Source organism: Lathamus discolor, chromosome 4 (assembly GCF_037157495.1).
Source record: "Lathamus discolor isolate bLatDis1 chromosome 4, bLatDis1.hap1, whole genome shotgun sequence".
Classification (NCBI taxonomy): domain Eukaryota; kingdom Metazoa; phylum Chordata; class Aves; order Psittaciformes; family Psittacidae; genus Lathamus; species Lathamus discolor.
Window position 1 is genome coordinate 39,131,189 of NC_088887.1, and position 18,861 is coordinate 39,150,049.

The 18,861-nt window shown below is 44.5% G+C and overlaps 1 protein-coding gene across 1 annotated transcript in view; it reads right to left on the reverse strand.

Moving 5' to 3' along the window:
• Nucleotides 1–18,861, reverse strand: part of TSPAN7 (tetraspanin 7) — a 94,629-nt gene that overhangs the window by 14,004 nt on the left and 61,764 nt on the right. Inside the window, exon 2 of the mRNA XM_065677184.1 lies at nucleotides 2,052–2,240. Coding sequence (XP_065533256.1) covers nucleotides 2,052–2,240 — 189 coding nt within the window. The remainder of the gene's footprint in view (nucleotides 1–2,051; nucleotides 2,241–18,861) is intronic.

The window sequence follows — 18,861 nt, forward strand, 5'->3', positions numbered from 1 at the left end:
TGTTAAGAAACCAAAGGTCTCTCAGAGGCCATACATAGGTTATTGCCTGAATGTGTGTTTGTACAACTCACAAATGATAAGTAGTGTTTAATTGCTGGCTTTTCTGACATTTCTGCTCCCACATTTCCTAGCGTTCTCAGGTAAATTAAAACACACTCACATGCCAGAGATGGATCCAACTCACTCAGGTTTTGGTGGTGCAGGAAGGAATACAAACAGACCCTTCATGTTTGCATGCCACTCTGCTAAAGTAAATAGGCTTCTCCAGGCATTTTGCTTCATGTTTATCTGCCTCATCGCTAGACCGGGATTTGCTGCCCAATTCCTGAAGTTTCTCCAATAAATGAACTGCACCACTGACTTCTCCAGAAACATTCTCACAATAATACTAGACAGATGCCTCAAATACTTTGCTGAGCCAAGGCCCATGTTTGGCTTCAGGAGCAGCATTTGGATCCAGAGCTAAATAAACCTTGAAAACAAGCGCTTTCAGTATAGACACTCACAAACTATTAAAAATACGTCTAAGCAGAAATAAAGGTAAAGAAAACAATGCAAGGTAGAATGGTAAAATTTGAAGTTGGGGCTTAATCTTCTGGAAGAAAAATTACCTTTTTTCCCCATGTGCTAAACACCAATCTAAAACGAAACATCTTGAATGAAATTCAGTCCTAGCAGGATTTAGTGGAAAAAGGGATATTTTTTAATGGAAGGTCATTGGGGAGAGGAGAATAACAGTGAAGGCAGAACTAGAAAAGTAATTTCCTCAAATTAATGCAGTGTCAAATTACTGCCTGCATTCTGTTCAGGAGAGAAAGAAAGATTTTAAATATTTAAGTATCTCTTATGTATACGATGGAAATAAAACCATGTGCTTGAAACAGCACATGCCACTGTTAGTGCCCTACCTTGAAAAAAGTTACATCACTTAGAGAGCAACTAGCAGAGCCTGATTTCCTATGGATTTATATAATCATTCACCTTTATCCCTTTCCCATCTGGACTGCAGTAACTCTGACAAGCCTCTACACGTGCCCTGACAGCAAGAGACAGCAGCGATGTACCTACGACATGCTGACTGGCCACCAGCGTATATCTGCAGCTGTACCTCTCCCCTGCTGTGCCATCAGTTGAAGAAATGAACTCTATTTAAGATGTCCTTTTCTAAAAATCCAGTTCAAATCGGAGAATTGTTCCATCTCCTTAGAAAATCAGCCCCAAAATACCGTACCAGGAGCTGCATTGTACTGTCCAGCCCTTTTCCACTATCTCAGTGTTTCACAAGTACTATTTCCACCCTTCAAATCATTACATGCGTAGGCTTTTGCTCCTGAATATTCTCAGAAACACAGTTTACCATATAGGCTTGTCTAACCTCTAGCTATTTTCCATTTTAATGTAGGCTGGAAAACTCAGAACAGAGAAACTTAGAGAGAAGTTAAACTGGTCTGAGAGACAGCTGCTGTACCTGTGCTTAGTGTACCTAGCATTCATGCTGCTTTTGAGATGAAGACAAACGTATCATACAGAGCTTTGTTTTATGAGGTTAGCTTTTATTCTACTGAATATTAGGACAAAAAGAAAGGCTGGTGTGCTTTCAGAAGGTACCAACTATTTTTCCATAGATTTTACATTAGAGTATTAAAATGAACCCTTTAAAATATACTTTAAATGAACTTCACATTTATGATGCTTTGGATGTTTTTAAGATTGCAAATATACCTATCTCACTCACAGAAAACCAGACCGATTGTAGAATTACCCACAGAGTAATTCATCAGCAGCATTTTGCCCTGCTCCCAGAAACACATGGGCCTGCACACCCTGTGGTAGTGAAATTCATTCATAGTCAACGACTGGTTTTGGCAAAGATTTTTTTTCCCTTCTTTGTCCAAAAGACACACATGTTGAACATTAAGATCAATAAAATCTAGCTTATGTGCCTAAAAACCCATGTTAACATCTGCTGAAGCTTGGCAGGGGGTGGGGGGAATCCCACTACATCAACAAAACCTCTTCCCCTCTTGCTTAAGGCACTTTGGCATACTTACCAGTTTCAGCATCCATGGGCTGCCACGACAAGTGGCAAAGCAGCCAAAAAGCCCAAAGACAATGATGGTGGTACCCGTTCCAATGAGCACATAGGGGGCATTGGTGGAGTTCTCAGCAATGAGAGAGATGTACGTGCCAAGGGTGAGCTTGCCCCAGACGCCAACTGCGAGCAAGATAACACCTGTGATCTGCAAGGAAGAGGAGAAAGCCGTCAGGAGCTAACAGGGAAGGCGTTCATATTCAGTACACAGTGATCCTGAAGAGATTTATCAGTGCCGTTGTGTTGGCAGAAGGAAGCCTCAGGATTTTTACTAACTCCAGAGGGAGGGACAGAGAAAATTAATTTCCAGCAACTGAAGATGCATTAAGACTGCCACTGGAGGACACATCTAGGACTAATCACTGCAGAGCTGACGACTGCCAGAGGATGATGCAGTGTACCATCTGCAGGAACAGGATCTCTGCTCCTACAGCACACTGAGAAAAGGGACCAACTCCATCACTCTTACCAAAAGCCAACAATAACTGCTGCCACCTCACACCTCCTGGGTTTTGCTGCAAAAACTGCCTGAACCACAAAATCCTGCTGCTTGACATCCCATCCTTCTTAATGCCAAAGTTTCAGGAATACCAGCATCCTTTGCAGTGCATTGCTCTGGCAAATGAGCTTTCCCCAGGCTATACAAGTGACCTCCCTGACTGCACAGGGTGGGAGGACACCAGTGGGCCCTCAGAGCACCATGATGCACAAGCAGAGGCTGCCATGCCACAAGGCAGGTAGAACACACAAGCTCCCACAGCAGCAGGGACATGGGCAAAGCCATGGTGTACTGTACACTGACACCGAGCAGTGGCCACAATAGGAGTGATGCCTGCACCATCTGCTGATCATCACCCGATGCTGACATGCCTGCTTCAAGACTGTACACGCATAACTCATTACCATGGCGTGACCAAAGGTGAGACACGAAGGGCCAGCCCTGAGTGCCAGCTCTGCAAATGCTTCCTGAATTCCCCCAAAACTTCCTACTGCATTCAGCAGAGCTGCTGAGTAATCAGAAACACCTAAGAAAAATACCAGGAGGAGGGAGGGTACAAACTAGATGCTCTGAAGAAAGATACAGTGAGAGAGATGCAGGGAAAAGAAGAAACCAACAAAAGAAAGAATAAGGAGAGAAACAGAAGGGGAGGGGACGAGGTAGACAAAAGCACTTCCCTTCCTTCTTCCCTTCCTTCTCACCCTTCCTTCTCCCATACCTCCCAGAGCTGTGGGGAAGACATGCCCCCACCTGGCTCCCACTCCAAGCACATCAGAGTATAGCATTACCTGGGAAACCCATCATATCCCTCTGTCTCCATCCCTAAGCCTTCCCTTCTTCCCCTGACCACCCATGGCAGGCGTCGTCATTTCTGTCACACCTCTGGGACAGGATTCGTAGAGATTTCTGCTCTCCTGCCCACGGTGGCAATAGGAATAAATCCAGCTCCTGTCCACCTCACAATGCAACTGAGTGAAAAGCGCTGATTCCTTGCTCTTGAACATCAAAAATGCCAGCAGCAGCTTACCTACCCGCAGGCATGAAACGCCTCCGCTGAGTCTGGTCCCATCCCCACACAACACTATCTTCACCTCTGTCCCTCTTCTCCCTGACAAAAGCTCTTTCAGAGGGCGCACATTAACCAGCGAAGTCTGAAAGTGAGCTGTGGGGGACTCGGAAACCCGCAGAACAACTTCTGGTTTCTCGCCTCCACTTCCACAAAGGGCTGGTTTCTGTGCCTGAGCTGCTGAAAGTTTTACCACTGTCCCCAGGGAGGCGTAAAAGCAGCCTTCGCTGCCAAAGAGAACAAGCAGCTTCACATCTGAAAGAGAACTCAAGCATGGCAATAAAAAGCTTTTTTAGTCGGCTGTTTGAAACAATTACTAACCCTTTACTATGTGTTTTAAGAGTTTAGTTTCCTCCCATCTCAGGGGGGCCTATCCAATTTATGGTGCACACAGACTTTGAAAAAGAGGAACAAAGCCTCTTGGCAGTTTATTCCCCTTCTGCTTCTTAATAGAGCTCTGATTTACATGGATTTATGGAAATCCCTCAGTTCAGTGGGGAGGTCTAAACCCTCAGCAAGCCTGGCACTGTGCAGAGGGGATGGAACGTTCCCACAAAGACACGCGGCAGATGCACCTCAGGTTGCAGCAGCACCAGCTGGGATTCTGCTTGTGAAGAGGGAAACATAGAAGACTCCTCTGCAGACCTTTCCATGACCTTTATTTAGCAGAGCGCACGCTGTGGTATGACTAATGCCCACCTCCACCCAAGGGCAAACCTCCGTTCTTCATTTTCGAGACACGCTTTTTCTGCCTCTCTCTCTGTTCCCTCACGCAATCAAGGGAACAGTCTTGTTTGGTCTCTGGTTTGGTTTGCGGTTTAGGTTTGTTTTCTTTAAAAGCAGGAGGGATAAGGGCAGACAGCAGACCGAGATAGTGCTGGCCTGAAAACAAGGCAGCAGGAACATGTACTGCTCCTGCCACTCACCATCACTACACGCATCTTCTACTCTATCTCTTGCCCCAACAGGCTGTGAAAATGAGCTCTGTATAGATCTATGTGATTAACCAAGCAATTCCTAAAACCATCACTCCAGCCTAATTCTGTGTGCAGCATCACCTGTGGTTCAGGCCCAATAGGTGCAAGAGCTGGGTGATGTGGGTCCATCTGCATCTGAAAGGTCTAAGGAAATCCAGAGCACCTCCTGCAATCTACAGTCTCTCCCCAGTCATCCCTGCTGCCTTTCCATTGTAATGTTTCCATTCAGAGCATGAGGATTTCCCTATTTTTCATAAGGAAACCATCAAGATAAACACTGGCAGATAGATGGATATGATCAACACATCTCCTCCTGGACACGTACAAAATAATCCTGGCAGTCAGAGGAGAGTAACCTCAAGCCTTTTGACTTTTAAAGCCCCCCTGAGACAAGATTCACCTTCCAGAGCAGCTTTATTTATCTGCAACAGCCAGCACCCATGGAGCAAGAGAGCAGCAGTCCCACTCCATTGGCAGACTTCTACAGCAAAGCCTGCCCTTCCTGTGGCCCCTCCAGAAATGAAGATTTCTCTTGGAAACAGTACGACAACTACAGCCTGTGCTGAAAGGGAGGCACAGCCCCACTCAAGATCCTCAGCAGACACAGGAGGAAAGAACTGGCAACTGCAGAGCCTATGATGCCCCATATGAGACATCTGGAGTGGTACAGAAAAACAAGCATTAGCAAAGGAAAAAAAGAAAAGACAAGGTTTGCTTCTGAAAAGCGACTGCAGGAAAGATCATGCCCAAACGTAAGGAACTGTGGGGGAACCATCAGTAGCTGCTCTTTGGAGGGCTGGGACCCTCTTCTCCCCACAGCTCCTGAGGGGCTGAAGCATCAGGGCCACCTCTCTGAGCCTCGGCTCCATTTTACGCAACACCAGCTGAGTCAACCACAATGAGCTGAAGCCAGCCCTGGCTTTTGCGCCCTCCCTCAAGCACCTCTGACTTTGTTGGTTGCTGTGTTCCTTATGGTTTCAGCCTCAGGGTCTGATATGCGGAAAGGCAGCTGATCGAAGGAAGGATGCACAGGGAAGGGCTGCCCAGACAGTTCAGCCTTCTCCAGTATTTACCAGCTGTCATGTACCACACCATCACCTTGCCCAGAGGTTAATGAAGGGTCTGTTTCTGCTTCTTTCACTCGCTATCATTGCTGGAACCCCTGACGTGGAGATGTTGCCCTCTTAAAGCAGGCAAGACCTCTGACCACCCCCTTGATCACAGCCTTGGATCCCACAGATGATGAGGGAGCCCAAGACAGAGCCACTTACAGTGCACGCAGTTAGAGCCAGGCAGGTGAAACACACTCTCAGTGCTCATGGATGTAAAACTCACAGAATGGAGGGGAAAACAGAAGCTGTGATTATCACTTGATGAGGTTATCCAGCTTTTTGTGCTGTCCTGTCCTCTAGTGTGGTTAAGGGAAAGCTAAAGAGTAAAAAAACCCCAAACTATCAGGTTTTCAGGCCTGTCACAAACACACCTAATGCTTTGATTCAGAAAAGGGTTCTCAAGTTTTCCTTGTACTTTATACAAACCTTGGTTTAAGTAGCAACAGCCCACACCTGTATAAAACAGCCAAAGCATGCATCCATTCCAAAACAGGTAACACCATTAGAGAGAGATGCATGACGGCAGCCAGGGCAGTCCTGGTTTATCCATGCATGGGCCAGTTCCTACTGCCATACAAGCCCCAGAAACTCAGATGGGGTTTGTGTCCATGAACAGCCTCACAAGTGATTTGTTGTGGCTGTTACCAGATGGTTTCAATGCTTGCAGACTGTCCTGCCTCTCACACTGTTGTGATGAATGCTCCCTTTCTGTACATGTTTCCAGGCCAAAACACTTCATTTCACCTCCTGATGTATGGCGCGCTCCTTTCAGCCTTGCGTGTGGCTGCCAACGGGACAGCCCTGGGCCTTGGAGTCCATCCAGCAAGGAAGCATCCTGGTCATGAAAGTCTCATGCCCTGCCTGAAACACTCCTCATCCCCACTCCCCAGCCACCACCAAAGCAGTTCTTGCTTTGCTTTGGTGACTGCCAGCATTGCTGAAATGCTGCTCCAGCACCAGGGCAACCCTTCTCGACATGGGGGACACAGGCTGAGCCCCCCAGGCTGCTCCTGTCTCCTGACAGCACAGCATGCACCAGACTGGGCAGCACAAGCATCTTCTGCTTGCCCCTGGGTGTGAGAAGTCGCTGTCAGTCTCAGCAGAGCAAAGGTTTGTAAGCTACTGGTGCCTGCTCCAGGCCCATGGGCTGAGACATGCCAAAGTGTGGGAAGATGAGCAAAGTAAGACACCCTTTGGCACACTGTCACTGCACTGACCTTTCGAGACCATCAATCTTGAATCACTGTCTCTATCTGGGACCAGAAAAGTGAAAAAAAAAACCCAAACCAGCCCACCTGCAATTTCTGTTTCTTTTTTCTGCACTCTTTCTCCAGCTTTCAACATTATTAGAAAGCTATTTCATCCTGGATTTCATCAAAGGTAGATGATGTCTTCCTTACAAACATTCACTGAGCTGGAAGCCCCTCGTATCATGTTTCCTCAATCAGGAAACCCAAGATACAGCATTCAATAAAACATTATTAGGTCTGCCCTTCATTCGGGTCAAACTTTTTAAAGGTTAAAAAACCAAAACGACATAGCAGATATCCAAGCAGGGCAAGGACTGTAAAGACTCCACAGTGCTAGCTGGTCTCACATTTCACTGCGTCTGAACTCAGGCTCGGCAAACACCCCCCAGAAACCCTGGACTGATGAGATGGCAGGAAATAAAGTCATGAAAATAAAAATAAATAAAATATATAAAATAAAAGGAAATAAAATGCCATCTGGTGAGTCTGTAAGAAAAACTCCATCAACACATTCCCATGCAGTGCTTTAATCTGGATGAATTGGCATGTTCGGACATCAAAAAATATATATATGGGACCCCTTCACCCTTGCAACCAGCTCTACCCCTTGCCCTGGCCATGTGCATCGTGCCCAAACCTCACTGGCCTCCCAAGCACTGTTATGGTCCCCTGCTTCTTCCCAGCTAACATCTGTGTATATCTCACATTTACTCTGTGTATCACTGTGTATCAAACTCTGATTCGATGGATAATACATTTCAAAAAGTCTAGCCTGTTTTATCCTTGATTGCTGAGTGATCTCTTCCTGACGTTACCTCGACCCATGAGCCTTTTGTTCTATTTTCTCTCTCCTGTCCAGTTAAGGAAGGCAGTGATAGAGCAGCTTTTGGTGAGTACATGGTGGCTAGCGAGGGTCAACTCACCCCAATCACCCATTTACTCTCACAACTGAAGGAATTGGGGCTTGTCAGCAGGACAGCAAGGCTGTGCATGGCCCACCAAAGCATCTCTCCATGCCTTGTTCCTACCTCTCCTCAAGCGTAGTATCACATCTACTAATCACCGATTTGGGTCAAAGGAGACTTTCTACCTCTTTCACCTTCCTTCCGCAGCAGTACAGATGTTTCTGATCTTATCTATCTGCAGTATTGCCCCCAGTTCTGGAGCTGATCGGAGGTGGTGAAGAAGTTAACATGCTGCAGGCAGGCAGAAATATGACTGAACTGAATGCTAGGTCTAACTTCACTTGTCCAATAAACCATATGCTTTTAAGAGACACACAGACAAAGATATGGCCAACAGTGTTAATACAAGGGTATGTGTTGCAGCTTTATAGGAGGCAGGGAGAGTGATATTCTGACAATACTGCGCATTGCTGAAATCAGAACTCATGCTAAACACGGGAAGTTTTGAAAGAAAGAGCTACAGAAAAATGTCTAAGAATTACTTCTTTTAATAGCGCCATGACAAAGATTAAATGATGAACAGCCCCTCCTTCTGGGTAACAGCAGCAAAATACGTAAATAAGAGAAGAGGATTCAGAGAATAACTTTGAAAGCGCACTCTCTCTAATACTGTTGGAATTAGTCAGGAAATCACTATGTACTCCTTTAAACTGAATGCATACTACCTCCTAATTGAGTCTGTTTTCTCCACACCCCACATCTCACAGGGCACTGACAGCACGGTATAAAGGCTGCTGCTGCCCTAAACTGAGATAGGAAATATGAAAACTCCTACATCTCACATCCACAGAGATTCAAGAGGCCCATATGCAGAGGAGCTCATATATACACAGGGCTTCCATCCATATGGAACACTTAAAGTTTATCAGTTACAGAGGTGAAGATGAATGTGCAGCAGTAATTGCTAGCTTATATGTCTACATAATTCATGTCCTCCTCTTCATTACAGATGTCCACTGTTTTGATTCCTAAGCTCTGACAAAAGAAAACTTGGAACCCAGTCCTGATTGATACGGAGCACATAGCAATCCCTACTGCTTCCAAAAGCAGTGGGAAGAGCTCAGCGTTTCCCTGGACTGGTTCTTTATCCACAGTACTGAGATGCAGGAGGGCAGATTCATTAATCAGGATCTCATTTTAGCAGTCACTTTTCTATTCCATTTCGTATTTGCAACCTTGCTAAATGAATGTAAAATGTGTGCAACTTAAAAATTGAAGTGGCAGCAAAGAGTCAGATGCAAAGCAAATGCCCACGTTGCTGGTACTTTCAACTTTTTGGTTTCAATACTTCCTTTTTCAAACGCCAGCCTCTCTGCATTTTGGTGGAAGCACGCTGTCTCTGCACAGCTCTACTGCAATCTTCTCTTCAAACAGCTAGAGAAAGAGTCTGTACATAAAATGGATGAAGCCAGTGCAGGGCAGACAAGAACTAAAGCAATCCATCTTGGCTGAAGCTGACAGGTATAGCGCTAGGTTTAACAGGCTGCGAGGAAATGAGAGAGGACCAAGGCACACAGCTAAGTAGATCCACCAGACATTTCCCCAACGGAGGTAAACTTTCTCACTAAGAAAATGGTCGACCTTGACAGCATTCAGAATGACTCCTACATTAAAAGCATGTCCACAGTGGCTTAAAAATAACTGGCCTACCTCTGAAAATTTTATAACTTTCCCAAAATAGGAAAGGGATCACATTCAAAATGTTCTTGCTTTACAGCCTGCCAAGCAAAGGGAGTGGCTGGCTTTGAATCTTCTCCTGCCTCAGCTGCTGGGCTCTCATCAGGCAGGCAGGCGACTGAATCAAACACAAATCCTCCTTTGAGCTTCCATGTCAGTTTTTCACAGGCAGCAGAAAAGCAATAAGAAAAGACATGATGCAACGAGGAGATGCATGTAATCCAGCAACATAGCTGAATTCTTTGTGCTCACATCTGGCGATCCTGACTACACCTTCAAAACCGGCTTGGGTTACCTTCTGCACGGGATCGACCTCTGCTGGAGCTAATGAGAAATGAAGATGCCATGAGCTGTACCTTCGGAAGACAGCAACGCTTTCGTGTCTTTATCTCCCCTTTGAAAAAAATTAATCCCATTGACAGGAAAAAGTTGAACATAAAACCATCACCAAAGGTGCAGTCACCAACAGTGCTGCCAGCATTTCCATTAAAAATGAAGATGCTTAAAAAAAAGAAATTCTGATGTTTCCGATAAAACTTCCCTGTCTATTTTTGAAGTCCACTATAATTATACCCTAGTCGGTGAAGGTCCTACTCAAGAAAAAATTGCAAGCCAACTAACAGCCATTTCTGCACCATTTGCCAATGGAAAGACAGTCTGTAAAGGTCACTGTGTTAGGAGAAGACACCTTCAATGGCCACTCTGGTACATAACTGCTCTAGCACTTTGCAGTCCCTGACTTCACCATTTCTTAATACATCCCCTAGTACCTGACATGACAATTGTCTCCTTGCTATGCTAATTCAGGCCGCCCCCTTCCTCTTCCTCTCTTTTCTGTCCAGAGCTTCCCATCTAAATAATTTCTTCCTAAGAAAATCCAGCTAGAAGAATTTAAAGAAAAAATTCTGTATGATTAATTTGTTAGATTACATTCCTCTCTATGATCATTGCCTGTCTCACCTGGGTAGGCTGCAACTCTTTGGGCTCAGGGTTGTCTCTTCCTGTTGCATGTGCAGGATGTCCACTGGCCTTGCTGCATCCCATCACCCCAGTAGTCTATTTGAGTTACCATCCCTGCTGCTCAGCATCCATCTAGTACTAGCTGCTGTCACAATATTGATTATCCACCCTAGCTCTTGCTGTTTCCATCCAAAGCTGCAATTCCTATGTATTAAAACTACTGGCCTATGCTCTCCCTTCAGGAACTGTCATCAGGGATACCAGCCCATGCAAACTATGGCAATGGGAAAGCTGCCTCTGCTCTCATGTCACCACTGGGTCAGAGCTGAGTATTTACGGCACCCGTGTTAGGGGACAGCAGCTAGATTTGCCCTGGAGCACAGTGGAGGAGATTTTGATTAGACACGCTGATGTCAAGCTTAACAACTTGTTCTTACACAGCTACTTCTAAGTGGACTATTATCCTATTTTCTTTTCAAAGCTATTTTGAAGGTTCATTTCTTTTCCTTTCAGGGACACTATTACAAGTACATGAACAGTTGTCCTGAGTGATCTGCCACCAGATCAATGTCTTCAGAGGTCAAGCTGCAGCGCTGGTAAAAGAAAATTATGGAAAGAAAGTAAAATACTGACAGATAGATGCTGAGGTGAATATGAAGCTATCATGGAGCTAATTTGGCTACCTATCACCAGCTCTGAAGAAAATAGTGTTACATTTAGCCTTAACAGTGCCTATATCAACTACAAGAAAGTACAATTAAATGACCTCTGATAGGAACTAAACATTTTATATACAACACAGGTTTTCCCCAGCACCCCCATCCATCCATGCACTAACGATACAGCAAGGTTTAGTAACTCTTTCCATGCAGGCTAGGGCAGAAATGACAAGCAGGGCTGTGTAAGTGATTCTGTAGGGAAACCAGGTTAAAAATCAGATAGGTGACTGCAACCTTCTCCTTGAAACCAGAAGAGGTCAGTGATCGTTTAATGAACAGCAGCGAAGAAAACATTAGAGTCATTTTGTTTGCTGCAGGATGAAGAATTGGATATGGCCCAAGAAGTCCTAAAAGCACTAACAAAGACTGCAGTGTGTGTGGGGACACAACACAAGGGCTTGAAAATACCCTTGCAGTATGGCTCAAAACTAATAATTTCTTGCTAATACAGTAGCAAATACCTATTCGTATAGATTTTTCCTATAAGGGAATAATTAACTACAGCCCTCTTGTAGGAAGATTCAGGAAGAATAATGACGTTCAGGGCCTGATGGCCACATGAAGACCATACACATAATGAACGGTAATAGTAAAAGGTTATATTCGCATGGTGAAAACTCAGCTTTATTACACCTTGCACTTATAGAAAAATACCTGGAAATCTTAGTACAGTTCAATTCTTCCTCATGAGGCTTATGCTTATTTTTATGTAAGACACATCATTAAATGAGAGAAAATATTCTGGTTTTACAGTTTAGTCACCAGTGGCTCTATTAATTGATGTATCTTTCAAGTCAGCTGCAGACAAAATGTGGTCATTTTTGGATAAAACCAGAATGCAAAAATGCATCTCTGCTGGGAATTTTCAGACCTAATTTCTTGAAACATAGCTTTAAATATGCATGACTGAACATCTAAGGATAAAGAACTTACAGTTTGGAGACATCAAAAGCGGCATCCCACTCTGCAAGCTAAGGTGCGTAATTAGAGAAAAGAGGTGCCTTCAGCATCCATTGTTACCTTGTGGAGCATGCCTTAGAGCCCTGCGGCCATTCACACTTCCCCAGTACGGATTATCTGCGTGTGCCATAGCTCCTATGTATGTCAGTTGAGGTCACTTGTGAAGAAATTGCACAGTGCTCCCTGGCCACCAGAACAAAAACTAGTGTTGGGGGCAAGCCTGCTTTGGACTGAGCTTGCAGAGGCATGGGCTGTTTACAGAGAACGGATGGACAGCTTCAGCTTTGACCTGCTAAGAAGCCAGAGCCTCTGCAGAGCTGCAGCATGGACCAGGAACCTCAGGTTGGTGGTGCTGCAGGTCCAAGCCATGATGGAAGTGGGACTGTGCCTCACCTTCCCTCACCCACACCTCCTCTGTTGACCTGTGATTAGACATGGCAGGCACCATAGCCTCCCTTGTCATGAACTGGGCTCACAGAGCTCAGTTTTCAAGGACCAGCAACTGCTCAAGGTCTAAGACACAAAGCCAGGATTGAGAATACTGCTCAAGCTTGACATTGCACCAATGGGTGTTTCACATTCCCTGTCTCCATCCCCTTCCAAGAGGCACGTGATGACAGCAGAGGCTAACCACACAGACCTGATGCAGCAGTGAGGCAGCATCTTTGCAGCGGGCTTCTGGTCAACACACCTCCAAGGTGCTCTGCAAATGCTTCACCTGCACTGCTGAAACTTCAGCTGCTCTTTCCTCAGTTTTTATTCAGAATATCTTTCTTCCTCTATCATGTATTTGCCCTGAAGAAGGCCTAGTCTGCTGAACCCAGGACACTGATATTTGGCTGAAGGTGTACCTTTGTTACCCAAAGTCTGGATATGGCTTATCAGTGAATGTCTAGTTCAAGATCTCCCTGCTCATGGCAGGAGGGTTGTTCTAGATGACATCTGAAGATCCCTCTAACTCAAACTATTCTATGATTCTATGACAACCAAACTCACAGTGTTCAGGGAGTGTTCACTACACTGCAACTGAATTTCAGCAAAAGGCTAATGAATGGGAAAGCGGAGATGGTGTTCCTGTACATGACAAAAGCTCTGACTAGGAGCTGATGGGGCCTTGCCCTGCCCTGCCTGTGAGCACACGGAATAGCACTGGTGGTGCAGAACCACAAGTCAACAGCTTGTCAAGGTGGATACAGACCAATCTCTACCCCTTCAGATAATTAAAACCTTCACTTTTGCTTGGTTAAACAAACTAGCAGGTCCTTGTCAAAGTCATGAGTCTCTTTTCACATCTGTAATCTGTGGCCACCATGTGGCCTTTTTTCTGTTTACTTGCTTGTTCAACAAATACTTAATGCAGGCTAAGCTTACTTTATTCCAGATGTCTGTCTCTTTTAGAGATGTCTTTCCTTCCCCACTGAACTTCCATACTTTTAAAAATGTCAAAATCTATTTTGGAGTGACTAACATAGTACCAAAAATTGCCAAGTCTTCAACAAGAATAACTTTAAACCTGTGTACATTCAGTTCAACATCAATGAGAAAGCACACTCCTAACCAGAGAAATAGCGGTTGTTTTGAAAGTCTACTATATATAGCTACTATATATAGTACTATATTTAGCAGAACAGAAGGAACTGTCTACTATATATAGTTATATATATATAACTATATATAGCAGAATAGAAGGAACTAACTGATCATCAGCAAACTGATATAGCCAGAGAATATTTACCTGTGGGACACGAAAGTTTTTGGATGCTTAAATGCAGCACCTGTCCCTCATTCTCACACTTGCAAATCTGTGAAGTAGCTATACACAAAGATGACAGAAATGTTGTTTACACGCTATGATATAGTTTGGCTCCAAATTTTAAAACAGTTCTCCAGTTTTACTGAGATATAAGACTTCAAAAGATCAAAAATGCAAGATAATCAAGACTAGATGCTTTGAAACAGGAGTACCCGCTATTTAAATCCTTTATTGTCTCTTACATGCTCTTGCTGATTGCTTTCCTCCTAATAAATCCATGCAAACCCTAAACTTCTATAATCTCTGTGTGAAGAAAGTAAAGAAAGAAAATGAAACACCCTGAAAAACATCCTCTAGTGCTATCCACGGCCATCAGACTAACACTACCTTCAAAGCACATACTGGCACAAGAATAATCCAGAGTTCAGTGCATTTGTACCTTAGAATTGACCAGTGTAGAAAACACTTTTGAGTGAGTCTTTGACGAAGGTTGTTTGATAGTGTCAGCAGCTCAGTCAGTGCAGGAATTCCTGCCTGCATGTGTAACAGTCTTCAGACATGTAGCAACACACTACAGCATTGTACTACACCACCTTAAGCCCAAGCATATCTTCAGAACTTCACCTCTTAACAGGAATAAAACATAAAACAGAACATGCAGTGAGCACACAGTGACCATGTGGTGCAGTTCATCCATCTCTGGAGAGGAAGAAAATACAGTGTATGCATCCTGAGCCACATGTACAGAAAAAAACATACTTTTTTGCAGTAGCACAAGTGTTGGATGACAGCAGACACCATAAAAGTTGTCAGAACAACTCTAAAGGGCAGCGGCCACAATGCAGTTTAGGAGAGGAAGCTCCTCCAGTGAATTTTCACATCCAACAGACACACATAGTCAGCACATGCAAAAAGGATCTTCCACTGCGCCATCACCAGCAGTGTGCTCAGAGGGCAAAGGTAGCAACCAGGCCTGTTAGGCACACACAAACTTGGGCAGATGCAGAGCTGTATGAGTGCAACCCCACCCTTAACTAGGCATCATTGTACCCCTGTACACATGGCTATTTATTTCTGTAATTACGACTTTGCTGATCTTACATAGCTTCCTTCTGAACATAATGAGATGCAGTAATGCAATCCACAGCAGCACAAGACCCGGAGCAATTTCTCATTTTGCTGCCTGTGGGAACTGGAGGAAAAGCAGAGCTATCAGTTTGGTTATCTGCTGGTCTTACAAAGTTAAAATTTAGTAGTAAGAAAACTCGAAAAGAATGAAAAAATTATTTAGAAACTCATTAGTCACTGCACAAAACACCAGTGGTGTAAAACACTCTCGGAACCACTTTGTATTCAAGCGTCTATGCTCCAAATAACCTTCAGAAATAGCAGAATACAGCTTTGAAATGTGCAATAATAGATATGCAATGAAATTCAATAGTACCAAATACAAGGTCATGCTGCTGGGACTAATGCCAGAAGTTTCAAGCTCCTAAAGTTGCAAATAATAGTGGAGGAAAAGCATTTCTGAATCCTAGCTGACCGCAGTGTCTATGAGGAATCACTCATGGCACATACATAGAGAAAAAGGCACGTGCAACCCAGTGGTGTATCTTGAAAGGCAAGTTACTTTCAGAAGAAGCTACACATGGGCTGCCACTGCACAAGGCACCTGTGAGATCCATCTGCAATGCTGTAATGCAATCTGCCATGGGTTATCCCCATTCAGGGAAGGTGAGGTGATACTGCAACAGGTTCAAAGACAGATTCCCAGGATAACAAAGCAATGAAGAGTCTCTCTAGCAGGAGGTGAGACACGTGGCTTTCAAAGACTCGCATGAAGTGGATAAAGGTGGGTAAGGGGATATGAACCTGCCTGTTAAGGGGATTACACAGCAAGGACAAGAGAGAGCTGCTTAAGCCACAGGACAATTGCACTGGGAACCAAGTGTGCACATGCTGGCTGCAAATATGTTTGGGGTGGAAATGAGAGTAAAGAGGTTGGGAGTAGCCTCCTCCTCTAGGAAGATGGAGACTGGAGGGAAGCAGGTGAAGCTGGCAACACAACCACTGCCTGCAATAGGTGACAGCTGGGCAGCTTTCATCCCTTCATCTGCAGGAGGGGCTCCATGCTAAAATCTCTACCTGGCTGGAGCCTGTGAAGGGGAAGCGGGAGGCTGGGGAGGCTGTAGCCTCCACCACTGCAGTGCCAGACCACTACTGACAAGAAGGCCGTCAGCTGCAGCATTCATTTCAGTCCAAACCATGTAAAAATCAGCTTGGGAGCATGGGCGATGATCTGATAAGGGCTTTGTTTAAAGTTTAAAAAGGATTTTATCACAGCAACCAAACCCCTAATGTACTGAGCCCATTTTACAGAGAATCACTGGTTATTTACATTCTCCTAATGATACTCGGAATGAGCTGAGAGCTGCTATTTCTACTGTGGGACTGCTGCTTCTTTCATAATTGAGATTTTTGGTTCTTTCCTTTCCTCCTTTTGCATGATGCACATATTTCTTTCCAGATCTTCCAGGCACTGTGTTGCAGTGAACTTCTCCTGTGGATACAGGCCTGCCTTTGGCAACCAGTGCACCTATGGTGGATCCTCACTATGCTGCTGTACAGCTCACATGGGCCATCATGAGGAAGCAAGTGTTCTTGTTTCAGCATATCCAAGTCAGTCCTTCAAAACCAATGATGTTCTCTATAACCATCTGTATTTCCTCTCACCCACACCTTGGCTACTGCCCCTCCTCACAAACACAGGTAGCAACACAGCCAAGGAAGCGAAAAAGGTAAGGCTAAGGAGAGCAAAAGTATGGTTTGTTCCAGCCTGAAATAACACAGTCTTGTGCCATTCAAGGTCCAGCACTCCGGCTCTGTGTCTGCACCACAGTTTTTCATACTGGTCTGTTTCTCATTCGTGTATGGTTCTGTTTTTTCATGTGCTTCTCCTACTAAAGAAACCAAAGTCAAAGCCAGAAGTCACTTTGAATACTCACATGCTTTTTTAGAGATAGAAAGGAAATTTCTGCCCCAAATCCCAACAGGAAGGCACACCCATGGACCATGGTGTGCAGATGCTCTGTTCACTCTCCTACATTGATGGGAGATGGATTTAATAACCAAGGCTGTTCTCTCAAGTCTTGCCTTCCTAACAGCTAAAAGGAGGAGGAAGGAGGCAGATGAAATTCAGATTTGTCAGTTCCTCCAGGGCCCACACAGCAGACAGGCACCATGTGCAGCCAGCTCATAACTTCTACAAGGTTTTGGAAACGTGTTAAGTGTGCTTTTTTAGAATGGACTAACCTTAGAATCAGCACCTGCCTACAGATAAACCAGTCCCATGCACCCCTGAAACAACCATGTGGATGTCAGGGGCCCTCTGTGTGAGACCAACTGCCAGCTACAGTGACCACTGACTCCCTTCTTTGCAGCTTTAGCAGGGATACAACATCTTTATCCACAAGCAAGTTGGATGTTCAAGGAGGTGATGCCCCACTGTGCGTGTGATCAGAGTATCCTTACCCTCAGCGGAAAAAAAGATGACTGCTCCACAAGCCAGACTGATAGAAAGGAGCAAGTGACAACATGGCAGCTTTGACGGTCTGCAGAAGAGAGGCTACAATTCCCTACCATCCTCCCACCATTTAGCACAAGGCATCAGTGAGCTGGCTTTGTAGTACACTGTCCTAAAAAGATAGATATATTTTCAAGAATCAAAACTCAATATGATCACCACTCACATCCGACACACCAGAGCTTATAAATATTATTTCAGAATAGTTTATGACCTGTAACCCTTCATCAAAAGTCCCTGGTTACATTAGAAGAAACAACTGAATTGCGGTCTGTATTTCTACACATGCATGCATACTGTTGTTTCAATGGTCGAGATACAGGAGTGCCTGTTTGTGGGTATTGCACTTGCATACGTGTCTGAAAATAGAAGCATATCCCCTCACATACAAGTTGGTTTTTGCTACACTTTAAAGTTGCTTGATAAAAACACTGACACTTTTGGAGTGTGTGTATGACTATATGTGTTTTCATGTAAAAAGAGAGGTTTTTGTGGAGGATTGGCTTGTCGAAAAAGGTCAAAAGGTCACGTTCCCATCAACGAGCTGAAACAAGACATCTGTGTAGAACATGGTGCAAACCTCTCACACCAGATAATGAGGAAATGAAGGACACCGGCAAACAGCAACAAACTATGACCAATCACAGCCAAGGCCACTAAGTGATAAGTGCATGAGGAGGATGGTGGGGGGGTGCACGGTGTAGCTGCAAAAATGTAGAAGCTATAAACCAATGATCTTGTAACATGTAAAAGCTATAAGCCAATGATCTTGTAACATGTAAAAGCTATGAGCTAATGATCTCTGTATGCAAAGTATATAAGTGTCCATCTGCTTAGCAATAAACGAGACTTGTCGGTCATCATCTGATGAGCTCGTCTCCCGGCGATTCCCACAGGTTTTATCTAGCCTTGCACTCAAACTGCTAAATCCCAGCTGAAACAAAACCAAAAGAAGACAGCAAGGGCAGGAACAAAACTTTAAAAATTTCAACCCAGATGTTTGAGGTTGTGAAGTTCTGTGGTGTTATTTCTTTTTTTTTATTATTATTATTTTTCAAAAGACTGTAGAAAATACCAGATAATCGTAATACCGAGTGACACCAACAGATTGCTGATAACACATGTGACTATGTTGCTGGTACTTTAACGGTCCTTTGAGACACAAACCAAGCTGCAACTCTATTCCCCATCAGGACAATCAGGCCACCAGGAAAGCTTTTCAACCATAGGTCTCCCACCACTTAAACT